Source organism: Aythya marila, assembly GCF_965140915.1.
Source record: "Aythya marila genome assembly, chromosome: 2".
NCBI classification, from domain to species: Eukaryota; Metazoa; Chordata; class Aves; order Anseriformes; family Anatidae; genus Aythya; species Aythya marila.
Window position 1 is genome coordinate 3,685,740 of NC_139043.1, and position 14,814 is coordinate 3,700,553.

At 41.7% G+C, this 14,814-nt stretch overlaps 1 protein-coding gene across 2 annotated transcripts in view; it reads right to left on the minus strand.

The window, feature by feature from the left end:
* VIPR1 (vasoactive intestinal peptide receptor 1) overlaps positions 1-14,814 on the minus strand; it is a 112,522-nt gene that overhangs the window by 13,929 nt on the left and 83,779 nt on the right. For both annotated transcript variants that reach the window (XM_082754867.1, XM_082754866.1), the window contains exons 7-9: positions 5,432-5,585; positions 3,303-3,363; positions 815-884 (exon numbers count right to left, since the gene is read on the minus strand). In XM_082754867.1, coding sequence (XP_082610993.1) covers positions 815-884; positions 3,303-3,363; positions 5,432-5,585 — 285 coding nt within the window. The remainder of the gene's footprint in view (positions 1-814; positions 885-3,302; positions 3,364-5,431; positions 5,586-14,814) is intronic.

Consider the following 14,814-nt stretch of genomic DNA (forward strand, 5'->3'; position numbering starts at 1 on the left):
AGAAAACTCAAAGCTAAGTTTAACTCAAGTTCATTTGATTTCAAGTTTTGGCTCGATACCTAACATAAGAAACACATAATATTCAACAAGGATGGAAGTACTCAGAGTTCCTTAGAAGTGTCATGGTTTCTGTGGTCAGAATTGATCATATCCAGAGAAGCAGGGAGTGATGCATTTTTGCTGATCTGTATGGAAATCAGCCAAGCTTCTCAAGAACTTTAAAAACACATAGCTGGAATCCAACTTTGTATTGGATGCTATTACAAAAGGCAAATACCTGGAGGATTTCATCTATCTTCTTTCTAGCTAGGTAGAAATTTAGGGTAGGACTCATCCCATATTACTTTATAGTGTCGACACCTACAACTGAACAAGTCACCCTGGGTTCTGCATATGGTGAGCTCAGAGAACAAAAACATTAATGGCAAAATTCATCTGATCTCATTTAGACATACATTGATTCATTACACAAAATGAGTCTTTCTGGGTTTTTAAGCACGTTCCTTGATCTCCTCTGGCTGCAAATTCCCATGGCTACTGCACCAGAATGCCCAGAGCAACCAGATGAGATGGAGCTGGTCTGAGTTAAGTGAGCTCCACTTTGGATGCCCCAACACTCAAGCTCTTCCTGCAGTCAATGGTTAATGGCAAAGATGTTTATCCAAAAGGTGAGCTTCCTTATCCCAAGACAGATATTCAATATACATCACAGTGTCAGTGCCTTTCTTTGGATTTTTACAGAACACTTCTCAACACGTTTCCACCCCCCGACTTAGTATTAAAGATTTCTTTGCAGAATGTGCTGATACTTTACCAAAATAGACACCAAAATAGGAGCTTTAATGATCCACCAGAAGGGGGATTCTATTATTTCCTCCCAGCACCTAAAAAGAAAAAGAAAAAAAATCAGACTTAGAATGTCAGGAAAAGCAAACAAGCAGCTGTGTAACCTTCTCAGGTAATTTGTTTCCCTAAATGCTGAAGTTGGCTGTGACAGGTTATATGAAAAGCACTAAACCTGGCATGCATGATCTGGGAAGGGCTGACAACTTCCTTTGTAGTGGCTTTGAGCACTGGTAGGTAGCATTTGCCCAGATATAATGCTGTGAGAACTTCACTCCTTGGTAATGGAATGGGCTGGAAGATGTTATGTTGGGGTGATAGTGGGGGAGGGCGGATATTTGCTTAATTTCGCCTGCACTGAGGTTTCCTCCAAGGAAGAGTTACCAAAATCACAGATTAGTAAGGCCTCTAATGCTATCCACAATCATGGATAGGGATTTCCTTAAGCACTGATTAGTCAGCACCATCAGGAAAAATAAAATAAAAATCCCCTTCTGAAAAAGATAACAGAAGGCATATGGTGGGATTTGTCTGACTAAATCTAGCTGGCTGCATCTGAGCTATGGATCTAGTCAGACATGTCCATAAGATCCAGGGTGCAATTTACCTCCTCCTGAATCAGAATGATCTGCAAACCACACCACTCACCTAGGTCATCTGGAACTGTATTTAAAGGCAACAAGGAAAAAACAAACTAGGAATAAATTAGAAATGACTAATGCAGCTAGGAACACATTTTTGTGCAGTCCTCAAAACAGTCAGGTGATTAAGGGAACATTTTCAGGAGAGCATTCATGAAAATTGGTCTGCATTCATGTTTGAAATAAATTGTTGGAACCCATTGTAGACAGTTTTGGCTGGATTCAGCTCATCTAACTCAAAATGCTGACAGAGCGAGTAATGGTAGATGGAGAGACTCACATTTAGGGCACAGTTCCTGAGACCTATTTTAAGCATCACCTTTAGGTTGAGAAAAATTACTGAAGAACTACCGTCCATGGACCACACTGGCTAAATCTCTACTGGCTATTAAAGGAGGCTAGAGTGAATTGCTCAGATACAGATATTTATACTTAGTCAGGTGCACACTGCCCTTTCATTTAGAATTAAAGTGGCCCTAATTATGTCTAGTGCACTTCATTTTTAAAATAAATTCAGGCAGTCTGAATGAAGGTCACTTTACTTTGGAGTTAGAATATCTCAATAGAGGCTTAATGCTGTTTAACAAATCTTACATAATTAGGTTTTATTTAATCTAGGTTAATTTCTTGTAATTTTTCTCTGTAGGTCATTTTAATATAAAAATAAATAATCTATATTAGGTACTAAAATATCCTGTAAATTCACACTCTGTTTTACTTGGTGCAAAAATGTAGCACTTTAAAGCCTCCAGAAAATGCAAAGCAGTCTGTATTTTTATTAAAAATTGCTGGAGCTGAGTGGGAATATATAGTAAGAAGAATTGGTAGTCAGAGTGGTTAAATCCTTAGGTCTCTTTCTCATTTTAGAGGGTATTTATTAACACAGTAAATAAGGTCAGTTTTATGCATATAGAATGAAATCTTAAAAGAATTCAGTAGCCCTAAGGAAATGTGTTAGCATGACTATATATCAAAAAATGCAATGAGAAATCTGAGCTGCTTCTCTGACTGAAATAAGGACAAATCAGGACACATTTGGAGAGAGAGAATGCAAGGGAGAAAATGGAGTTAACCATATGCTGTAAATGCAAGATGCCAGTGTATGCACAGTGAGTACATAATGAGCACCTGATTCTGTAACTCTCCAGAGTGTTTTCTCATAAAAGCATTTCAAATTACTCTGGTTTGACTGCTTGAGTCAAAGCGTGAGGGAGGGCTGCAAGATCAGATCCTGTTTACTTGCATGTCTCCTTGGGTAGCTCAAATATCTGTCTCATTTACTTATCTGTATTCTATCTATTTCATATATAAAGTATCAAAGGCAGTTGTTAGGTTAAAGAGGATGAAGAACAGATCCCAAGATTCGTCTGGAGAGAAAAAAAAAAAAAAAAGAAGCAGAGATTTTAAAGCTGTTCTATGGGAGGAAAAAAGGTGTGTTTATTAAGTTTGTGCTGTGCTAGTGTATGTAGGGTCAGTTCTGCAGGATGTCAAGTGCTGCTCTGAGTGTGGGGGACCTGCTAAACTTGTGCACCAAACAGGACCCTTGGGGGCTGGCCACAAATTCTCTGCAAATATCCTCATCATCAGACTGGGAAACAAAGAGAGTAAGCCTAAGTTCATGTAACAGCGTGTCTTCATGGAGGTCTGGGAGAATGTCCTGGTGTGTGGTGGCAGGGCAAAAAAAACCTCTGTTCTGACTGCCTTTGGGGTTACAGAAGGATGGCTGGATTTCTACAACTTCAGGCATTTCATTGGCCTTCCTTGGAGATTAAGGAAGGAAGAATTATACAGAAAAGAGAATTGAGTCCACAGGCTTACCCAACGTTGAAAAAGTAAATCTTCACAATAGTCCAAGCAGTGATGAACACGGAGGGGGCACCTGGAGAGAGAAGAGATGACGCTACTATTACAAATCATCGTTCACATTTTGAAGGCTGCTCTCCCCCACACTCCCTCTCTCCTGAGTGACTGATGTGATGCCTTCCCTTAACAGTGGGCAAATGTTTCATGCTATCCATGCTCACGTGCCTAGCACACAACATTCTGCCTTTCTCTCCCACTGGCCAGGTGACTTTCCTGTAAATTGCTCCCTACCTGATTTATCATCCCACTGTAAAGCCAAACACAATCAAATAAATAAACAAAAGCAACAAAAATGGCGATGGTGAAACACAAGGAGCATGAATCATTTTAGACTTCCAGTGTGGACACCAGTAACTAAGCCAGTCACCACATTAGCATCAGTGGAGAGAAACATGCAGTTTTAAGACAGAGACCTTCTGAGCTACTTTAGATGTTTCCTTTAGGGCAAGGAGTATTACCTTGGACTCCCTGACTGTGTTGCCTGAATCTCCATTATCAAGGGAGCCTGCACTGACAAGTTCACATGGTAATGACAGCAGCTGGCCATATGAACCTGCCTTCTCTCCTCACTCCATAATCTTCTCCCTGACTAAGGTGGTCCTGTTCCATCCTTGCGGTCCCTCTTTCCTCTTTGATTAGATTTAGATTGGAAATATGCCAGGAAGGAACATCTCTGTTTTGTGTTAGTCACAGTATTGTACATTGTGTATTACTAGTGATTTCCAAATGCAAACAGAACTGCAATGAGTGTGTCCAAATCATTATTTCTTGCATGATCCATTTCAGACACATCACTGATGCTCTTGCAAATGATGGATGACTGAAAGGCCAAAAATCCTTCAAGCACCTGTCATTTCCTTGAATTCCCCTTCCTTACCCTAGCAACCTCTGAACACATTACCAATGCAAGACATTTCCTTTAAAATCATACATTTTTCCTTAAAATCTTTCAGCTGTACTGTTCCAAAAGGAAGAGTATCTATGTGCAAGGCAGGTTTAAAGAAGGTCTAACCTGATTAACTGCATCCGAAACAAGGCCTGCTAACATCACCTCTTCTTATGCTTATAGTGTGGAGATTCGTCTCCCTTCTGCAGTGTGAACCCAAGCGTAACTCCTGTCACTTTCAATGGAAGTTACTCTATGGCTAACTGCTCAAATCCTGAGTCCAGGCATACCCCCGTAGATGACAGAAATGATTTTTTTTTTTCATTTCTTTTCAAGATTACTCCCTGCTCTAATTATTTCCCAGTTTCAGCTATTGAGAACATGGAATAGAAAGCCATTTTTGCTTTATACATAAAACTTTATCTAAGTGGCTTATAATGGAAAAGAGATCTGTTTCCTCTTCAGAGAATGGAGTTGATCTAGTAAGATTAATTTGTGTAAGTTTGCAGTTCAGCTCTGGGCAACTTTGTAAGGAGTTTCACTTTGCCTTCCTCAGCATTTTATTTTTTATTTTATTTTATTTTATTTTATTTTATTTTATTTTATTTTATTTTATTTTATTTTATTTTATTTTATTTTATTTTATTTTATTTTATTTTTGTGTGTGAGACTGGATTCACATTAAAGCTGGAGAAATCATGAATGCAGTGAGCAGAAGGTTATCAGCTTTAGCACACAGGTCATGGGATCTCAGGATAGCTACCTAGCTTGAATTCATTAAGACAAGGAGAGCAAGGGACTGCAGTCAGGTTCAGTCCAGGAGTCCTGCTTAGTTGAGACCCCCCTTTACAATCTGAGGTCAATGCATGATACAGCCTTGGGACCCCAGCCAGGATCAAGTGGGAACAACTCACTATAAAGGTGATGAGGAGTCAACAGTTGTGTAAGTTACTGAGGTGGCCAAGTCTCAATGAACCTAGCACAAACTGAGCTCTGAAATACCTTTGAAGATTTAGGCTAATACTGTTAAACTCCTCTAGTCACCCAATCTTGCTCCTGGTTGTACTGAATTCTAGCCTGCAATGTAACATATGGGACGTCTCTGTCCCCCATGAACCTCCAAGTCTGGGGATTAAAATGCTGTTAAAAATGCCTGCCCAGATCACCTCCTGGAATTCAGGTTTGAGAAGATGCGTACCCCAGCCAATCAAGATGTACCACCAGAAGTACTTCCTCTCTGAAAAGAAGGAGATGACCAGCAGGGTGTGAAGGTATAGCCCTTCCACCAGGAGCCAGAAGAAGTTGGCCATGACACAGTATTGGAAGAAAACCATCATGGCTTTGCAGCCTACCTGGAAGAGAAGAAAAAAAATGAGTGGTGAGCTGCAGCATGTTTCCATAGCAAAAAACACCAAATTAGCAGTAGACATCTGTATAGGGAGCACATCCTCCAGTGAGCCAGCATCTCTGGGCACTGTTTGACTGTGTGAGCCTGGAGATAGAAGCACTCAAGCCTGGTAACCTTGTTAAGCTGTGACCATGATCCCTACCAGCATGGTGCTTCTCTCTGTAGGGTTTGGGTCTGGGGAGCTGGCTTAGTGGCAGAGTGGACACTGCCCTGATGTGCAGTTACCAGCCCCTCTGCTGGGCTGGGGAGGGCTTGTGGAGTCGAGCTGTGAGGCAAATCATTGCCCTAGTTCAGAAGAACCCTCTGAAAAGGTGTTACTTTGAACGGAGACCAACCCAGGGACTGGTTTATGGTGCAGCCTACAAACTCTTGATTCTGTGCAATGGAGGTGATCTGCACTGGAGAGGATTTTTTTTTTTTTTATGCTGCTTTTGCCACCAGAGTCAGTGTCCTGATGAACAACATCTTGAGTGACTTTGGCATCATGGTCCCCCCACCATTCTCAGTGGGACTGCTTGCTTAACTGCCTCCCTGAACCCAAAGAAGCAAAGGCTCTGAGTTGAACAAACTGACTGCCCAGGATAAAAATAATAAAAACAGCAACAAAAATAAACGAATTTGCCCTTGAAAGCAAAGTCCAATTATAATCACTCTGTGGCCTGGAAGATATTGCAAAAAACGAAGGGGTCTGAGACAGGGGTTTGAAGAAAGTCAAGTCTACAAAGAGCTGTGAATGCTCAGTAAAGAAAAGATCTGTGACACATCTTTTTTAAATAAATAAAAGGATAAGGAGACAAAAGAGGATAAACACTAATGAGCATGGACAGATTTGATTGCATTGGAAGGGGAGAGTTGAAAAGGGAAAGAGGATTATTTTTCTTCGGAAAATGAATAATTAAACGCTGCAACTTGCTGCGAAGATTTCACTGCAGCACAGAAGTAGAATGATTTACAGGCAGTGGGAACAGTCAGCTTACAAATGAAAAAAAAAAAAAAAGTGAATGGGAAATTTCTGTCTGGCACTCAGGGTGAAAACTGCTGCAAAACACCTGAAGGCAGAAGTCAGATGTCCCAAGAGGTATGGGAGCCCTGGCCATTGCCCCAGCACCTCATGGATGCAGGTCCACAGCTGGGTCCTTATTCCCTACAGATTTACAGAGAAGCATTGGTTGCATCATTACACATATCCATGTTGTCTAAACATCCTTGAGATGCTGATTCAGCTGGCTTCACTGAGTCTGCTTGGGTTATGCCCTGCTCTTGGGACGAGGGCATGAGGACCAGGCTAACAGCATTCCCTGGTTAGCAGCCTGCCCTTGGTGCTCTGCGTGTGTACGATGGAGAATTTAGAGTAGTAATTGATTTGCACCAGTGACAAGCTCATACATCCTCCTGCTCACCTCTCCTGCTGAAAACAGTTGCTATGAAACCCACCAGTTAAAAAAGAAGTGTAGAAAGTGTTTTCTCGGTGCAACATGTTTTGGAGAAAGACTTTTCCCCGCTGATCACTCAAAATTAATTCAACCCTCTCCTAGCACCCGCCAGTATGTCACGCTGGGGGATCCTCACGGGCTCCTGCTAATCAATTTATATGCACTTCAGCTCCCCTCTGTGAGGCAGATGGCATAAACAGAGACTTGCTGCAGGGTGGCAATGGGGGAAGGTGGAGGCAGAGCAGGCACTTCACTCCCAGGCAGTGAAGGTGACACGGAGCTGAGCTGACAAGGGCTCAGGATGTGGCATCCTCCCCCCTGTGGCATCCCTGTGCTCTTCGTTTCTCCCTGCCTCTGTGTGCATATGGCTGTGTGACACTGACACACCTCATTTCTTTTGCCTGAAGCCTTGGTGTGTCTGCAGCCAGTGGGGATTTGCTGGTGTGAGTGTGCTCAGCAGTGTTTGGCCCTAATTCAGCAGCTTGCAGGTGAGATGTGAGGTTTAAGGGAGCAAACTTCATGCATCTCAACCGCACGCTCCTCAAATATGAATTTGCTTTGGGGAATGAATTTTTGGGGGAATCCTTTCTGGATGATCGTGTTGGAGCTACAGCAGAGTCCTGTGACTGGAGCATGCCACAAGGGGCTGGGATGGTCTACAGAATCGGGAAAAACACCTCACAAAAAATGTGTGTGATTTTTTGTGTAAGAAAGGCTTTCTGACAGAAATCCCCAACTTGAGTTTGCAGAACTACTGCTGTCACAGAGAGGAAACTGCACTGAACTCTGGTTGTGGCAGCATTTGCCCCTTGTAAGGGTACCCAGACCCATCATCTCTTCCCCCATGAGCAATGGCAGCTAGTTTTGTGGTAGTCTCTGCCTTCACCTCCTTCCCTAACAGAGCACTGGTGCCTTGTTACAGCCTTGAGGCAAATTACAAACATGGGCAACAGCTGTTTTTTCTCAACTCCTTTCCTAAGGGGGCTGTAGCTTTGCAATTCTCTGATCTGTGTTGGGAGATATTGGGCTATTTGAGCAGTTGCTACTACCCCAGGCATTTTTTGCTTTACCTGGAGAAAAGATATTTTCATGCATCAATGCGAGCACATGGCAATAATGTTTTGCAGCCTGGAATCCCCTGTGACACAGGATTGTCCTGCACCGGAACAGTTTTGGATGCACTGGCATGGACCAAGCTCATCTGGGTGCCTACAGTGAAGCTCTATCACTAACTCATGGTACTCATGGTACTTATGGTACTTTCTTGCTGCCTGGGTTTCTTGCTACCTTTACCTAATGGGTACGATTAAACCAGACCATCTATTTCGCAGAGAGATGCAGTTTCACTGTTGACTGCAGTGTTGCTCTTCCCTTGAATCCTCCTTGACAGCCAGCTCTGTGACACATTCAGAAATCAGTCCTTCCTGGCTTTTGAGAGACCTCTTCATTATTACATGCAGCACTTGGTAATGGGTCTCTGCCTTTCTCATCAGCTGTATTCAGCCTCAGAATGGCTGTTACAATGCTGGGAAACAAAATCCGTGTTTACCTAAGAGGCTTTACCCTTTAGATGACAGGCACTAGGCAGACATGAGCTATAACATCTCATAGATGATTTTTTTCATTAAAGATCAGACCTCACAACATGTCAGTGTTGAAAGACCAATACAGGTTATGTTTAGAAAAGGCATTTCAGCAGGAAAAGCAGCATTACAACACTTTTTTGTTTTTTTCTTCTATTTTTCCTTCCACTACCTCACTTGAAAAAAACTATTTCCCTGTTTTTCTCCAGGCAGCTTGTCCTGCTTGTGTCCATTCAAGATGTTGCAGTGAGATGATCTTCCCTGGCTTTGCTGGTGTGATATCTACCCAAGTGGCTCCTCTCTGCTTTCCTTCTTTGGGACTGCATTAGACATGAGATATTTGCTTTTCCCATGAAGGTCCCCTTCCTTTCCACATGTGCTACTAGCCACTATCTGTAGAGACTGATTCTGCCTCCAGCTAAGGAGAGATGGAAACGTCTTAACCCCAGACAAGCACATTTGTGCTTCTCTTTAAATTCATCATAGACAATAAGAAAATTTCATCTTAATTATTACAGGAGTTTACTTAAGGATGAGATGAGGCATGCCTTAGAGCTACTGCATGGGCCTCCCTTGCTTTATTGCGGCCAACCATCTATGTTGGACTCTTTAACTGAGGACTATCTGAAAAAGAGAAACTTTGCAATATTCGGCTGCTTATCAGTAAGCTGCTTATGACATCGTAGGCACTGTCACATATTTTGTTGGGCTTCCAGCTGCTGCTCCAGAAGGATGGAGAACTACAGGCTCTGTATCACTTTCCTGTGTGCTGTGTGATGGGACAGTGATATTATTTGGATATTCACAGGTATTCTAAAGGGTATGAGATTTCCATTGTCAGATGGCAGATGTCTGCCCATTATGGAGAATCCTTACAGGTGCTGAGCTAGCAAGTAATGGAAAAATCTTATTTATTGCAGTGCTGAATGTCCTGAAGTACACTAGAAAGAAAGGCTAGTCTTCTCAAATTTAAACACATCTTTGATCACACCTTTTTCTATTATTATTATTATTATTATTATTATTATTATTATTATTATTATTATTATTATTATTATTATTATTTCTGTTATGAACACATCATTTTCTATTATTTTTCATGTTAGTTGTGCAAAACACATGCAAAATGCTGTCTTGCTGATCATGGAGTGTTTAGCATTTAGCTCATATATGGGTGTGAATGTCTGCTTTCTGGATAGGAAACAGGCTCATGGCTTTCAAAGCAATGAGTCCATGTCATGCTGGGCATTTATTGCCCTCCTAGACAGAGCTGCTCTGAGATAGCACTGATTTAGACACGGAGAAGTGTAATGGTCTAAAAGCTAAAAAAAGAATAGAGAAAGTAGAAGACATTGCATTTGCTTTGAAAGAGAACATGTTACAGTCATTTTAAGGAAAATATTTAATGGGCTTTTGATACTTAGGGATGTAGCCTGTCCTTCCAAAAAGGAAGGGGTGAGGAGAGATGAAGTACATGAGTGTTTAGACTGCTGGTGTGACTCAAATAAATATATTTAGTTGAGAAGCTGGGCAAAAATTTTAGGATGTCAATAGTGGGTCAAATTCAAAGCTTACTGTAATGATGGTAAAACATCAGAGTTACTCACAGCCAGAACAGAGTTCATGTGTTACAGTAACTGCAAAAACCACAGCCCACTTTGTCAAGTCACAGGAAAAAAACACTCAAGACACAACCAGGCTTTCTGAGAGAGGGGTAAAGAGAAAGGGCATAAGGGTGGAAAAAACAAGGCAGAGCAATGACCACAGGCTACCAGGCTCTGTACTACACCTAGCAGCTTTTTGCTTTAATGTTAGCCCTGAGACAAAAAAAAAAAAAAAAACACAAAACTTTTTTGTTGCAAAACTGATGTAATGACTAGCTGACCTACCTAGAGAAATGCAGTCCAGATAAAGGGGGCAGTGATTAACACGGATCTGAACCTGTTGCATTAAATACACAGATATCCTACTCACCAGACATAATAACTCTGCTCAGGGTATCTCTGATCATTATTAACTGCTAAGCACTGGCAGTCTTGACCAGCTGGTCAAGATTTCTGTAGCTCAGTACAAGTAGCTTAGTTGGACAGGAGTTAATCTGAGGTGGATGAGGTTTTGAAGGAGGTGTACATACAACATACACATATGCATGCAGCAGCCTCCCGTGAATGCAACAAAACTTTACAAAACAATAAGTCAGGTAACTAAAGATACGCTGCTGTGCACCAGAGATCATCACTGCACAAGCACAAGTCTCTCTTGGCTTCTGTTCTAGGGATATGGTGTGCTACAGGTTTAGGATTGAGGTTAGAGAAAGATCTAAATCCAATCAAGTGCAAAGGTGCACCACAATGATTGATCATTCTCCTACCCCACACGCTACAGATGGCCTGGGGTGATGTAAATGGTTTGCCTGAGTCTCATCACCCCAGGCACTGGCCTCCCCATCAGGAGACCTGACCTGACCTCCCCATGGTCATGCATGTATGACCATGTCCCCGCATGGATGTGACCCCTATGCATCCCCTGTGTCCTTGCACCTTCAAACTCTGCATCCTGATGCAGTGTGGAACACAGCTTGAGGGGTTTGTGGCAGGGCACCAAGATATATTTAAGTCACCTTAAAGATATATTTAAGTCACTATATGCAATCCTGGGCAATGCCGCGGCTCCCGGCATTATTTATGAACTTGGAACATTGCCTTCAGCCCAGTCCCTAGTGCCTTTGGCAAAAGTATGGGCTCAGATTGATTGCTATTAATCATGAAATGTGGAAGCCTCTAAATCTCCTTTAAGGTACTTGGGTCCTTTTACCTGGGCTACCACCACTGAAGCAGAATTAAGAGATTTATACAGAGATTTCTGCTGGTCTCTTCAACAGGAGACAGATGAAAACTCATTTTCTCAGTGATAGATTTATCCAGCACTTTTCTTTTATGTTGCCCAGAAGACATGACCTGTCTGAAAGGCTAGTTGTTGAGTGACTCATGCTGAATTTGCCCACAGCAACAGCTGCTCTTCTCCCCAGCCTGGTCAAGGAGGCTTCCTCGATGTTATTTAAAAGCTTTTTATAGATCCCAATTGTGATCCTGTTTCAAAGGTATGGCTGGAAAATGGGGTAGCACAGAGCAACACCACCTGCTTTGTTGAAGCTGAATTTTGGGTCTCCAGGCACAGGAATGGCCTTGCCCTACATCTCCATAACTACAGTGCCATTTTAGTCGTAATCATAACTAAATGCAGGAGTCTTGAACTGATTCCTGCCCCATATGCCCAAATCAGACTGAATCCCATCCCAGCTCTTCTGTTGAGATGTCCACCTCAGCTAAGGCAACGTGTAATTTGTAACAAAGATGTAATAACCACATAGTTGTGCTGCTTGTTTGATTGTACAATATGATTAGTTCCTCATCTCACTATCATCTGGACACTGGAATTCATACAGCTATCCAATTACCAATTGTTTTACAACCTAAATATTTTATGCCACTATCTGTAGCTCTGCATGGCCCACTGAATTCTGTGCATGTTGCATGGAAATGGCAGGATAGACTTAGTTTCCAAATACATGCTTTTGTTTTTCACAGGGTACTTCTCTCTGTTTTAAATTTTCCTTTTATGAGGTTGGTTACTTTCCAAGACAAAAATGTGCTGATAGGAATAGATACACTTTACAAGTCTAGATATTACTGCCTCTGTTAAGAAAGGAAAGGTGAAGGTGATGTTCAGTGAGCTTTTCGTTTAGGAGGGTGGTTACTCCATAATGACTTGATCCTGGCTTAGACCTCTCATGAGGATTTGGCAAAGATGCAACGTTGTATCTTTAAAGCCTACACCTATTTCTTGTCTCATTTCCATGCGTAAGGCTACTGGCTTTTATATATTATCTTTTCACTACTTAGTTGGCTTTGACAGAAAAATGGAAGAGCATGCCTCATCCAAGGTCCTAAAGGAGGAACTGCAGTAGAGAAGACATTTCCAGAAGTTGATTTGGCAAACTGAAAATGTGAATACCAATTGTTATCTCAGCCTTCTGCTGCTGTGTCTAGTCTTCTTCAGAGACAATTAGGGTGATGGTTTGACCCTACAGAGGCCAATGGCAAAGCCCCTGCTGACTTCAACAGGGCTTTATGCTGGAGGCCTAATTTACAGAAATTCTGTGTGACGTCAATGGGAATAGTTGACAGAAATAAAACAGCTTCTTACTGGGTGATTCTGTTTCTCCGAAAATGAGCACCTAGGTCAAGCCAATTTGCTTAGCCACAAAAAATAAAAGGAAAAGAAATTGCTAACTTACCCCTGGCATGCTCTTGCTTTTGTGTAACAACAGAAAAATAAAACAAATTAAAAACACAAACAAACAAGACAGGCTGGCACAAAGCCGCTGCTTATTTCTTCCCTCACTTTAATTGCAGCTGCAGACTAAAATCAAACAGGTAATCAAATAAAAAAAGACCCGCAATGTTCGTGTTCTACCATGAAAGGGAAGCAAGATCTATTCAAAGAAGACTTCTAAGCCACTTGGGTGTATTTCACTCCTTTCTTCCTCCCCTGTCATGGAGTATGACAAGCAAGCAATCTTAAATGCTAAATTGCTACATTAGTGGGCGGCTCTGCAAGCTTTCGTGGGAGATGCATGGAAATTTTGGGTGTTGAGTCCTAGCACTGTCTATGTGTAAAGAAGTTTGATGAAGGAAATTCTTAAAATGTCATCTTGATAGAGATGATGTGGCTTCTGATTGGAGCTTGTAACCTTTAGTTTGTGAGGACCTAAACTGTCAAGTTTAAAGTCTTGGTTAAAGCAAATTTTCATCTTTCAGGAATTAAAATAAAGAAAAAAATGTCTTTAGAGACCTTCATTAGAATAATAATTTTACATCTTGATAACAGATTCTTCAGCTCTTGCTGCCCTAGCAGCTTCAATTGTAAGTCATCCCTATGCAATGTACAGCAGACAGATCAACGTATCTGAATTCAGAGAGGGCTCATGATAACCATCTATCTCAGACACAGGAATAGTAGACCTCAAACACGGATTTTCCCTGTTAACATGCTGCTTTGCAACACCGGTGCCCCAGAAACATTATGTGGGAGTGCTCTTAAGCCTTAGCAATAGCAAATTAATTCAATTTATCTTAACCTTCTTTCCTCTAGGTCACAATGCATTACATTTTCATGCACCCATCTTTGCCTAAGAGCACACACTGGAATACTTACCGAATGTCAGTTGTCACAGGGCAATTTATTAAGCCATTATAACCTGGATTTGTATGTAAGCTTGTTGATTTGTCACTGCCTTCACAAAACAGAAATGCTATTTCTAGACTGATGAGCTGTGCCACACAGCAATATGCATGCACACGCACACACTGCTTCAGCAAACTAAGTCTTCCTGGCTTCCAGTATGACAGTGGAAGGATGTTCATATCAGAAGGAAGGCATTGGGCTCAATCTCCATGTCTCTTTCCTCTGCCCCTACTTCCACTTGTGCTGGCTGGGCTGGGCCAGGACTGAGCCTGGGTAGGGTATTATTTCTCTGGATAGAGTATCATTGCTCTAGCAATAGCCAAATGCATATGGGCCCAAAAGTCCCCTAAGGTAACCTTGTCTTTTTGTGGTGCTTCACGTCTTTAATGCAAATTGAAAGCTAGTTGAAAATGGTAAGGTATTTAAAAGTCTCTCTCTGCTAATACAGAAGTTACATAAAACAACCTCTACTTTATGTGCTTCCAATCCAGCAAAGCACGGAGGGTCAGATCCTCAACTGGCAGAAACCTTGCAAACTCTGCTAAAACAAATGGAGCTATACTCATTTACTCCAACTAAAAAATGTGGTCCAAGTGACTACATTTTATGCCTAGCCCACTTCCCACGAAGGCCTTCTCAAACACAACACTATCTATTCAATTCCATAGGCAGCTCTTATGTCTGCTGTACCTCACATAAGAAGCAAGTTTAAGCCCCGTGACTGCAATCCTCATGGCTATTTAAGCATTTCTCTTCGGCTGACTTTAACAAGGGTTATGTAACTGACAGCCTTGAGGGCCTGGACCTTTCTATTTTGTCTCTTAGGAATATTGGTTTGATTTTTTTTTTTTTTTTTTTTTTTTGGAGGGGAGGGGAAGTTGGTCTTGTGAATATTTGTAAGATGTTGATT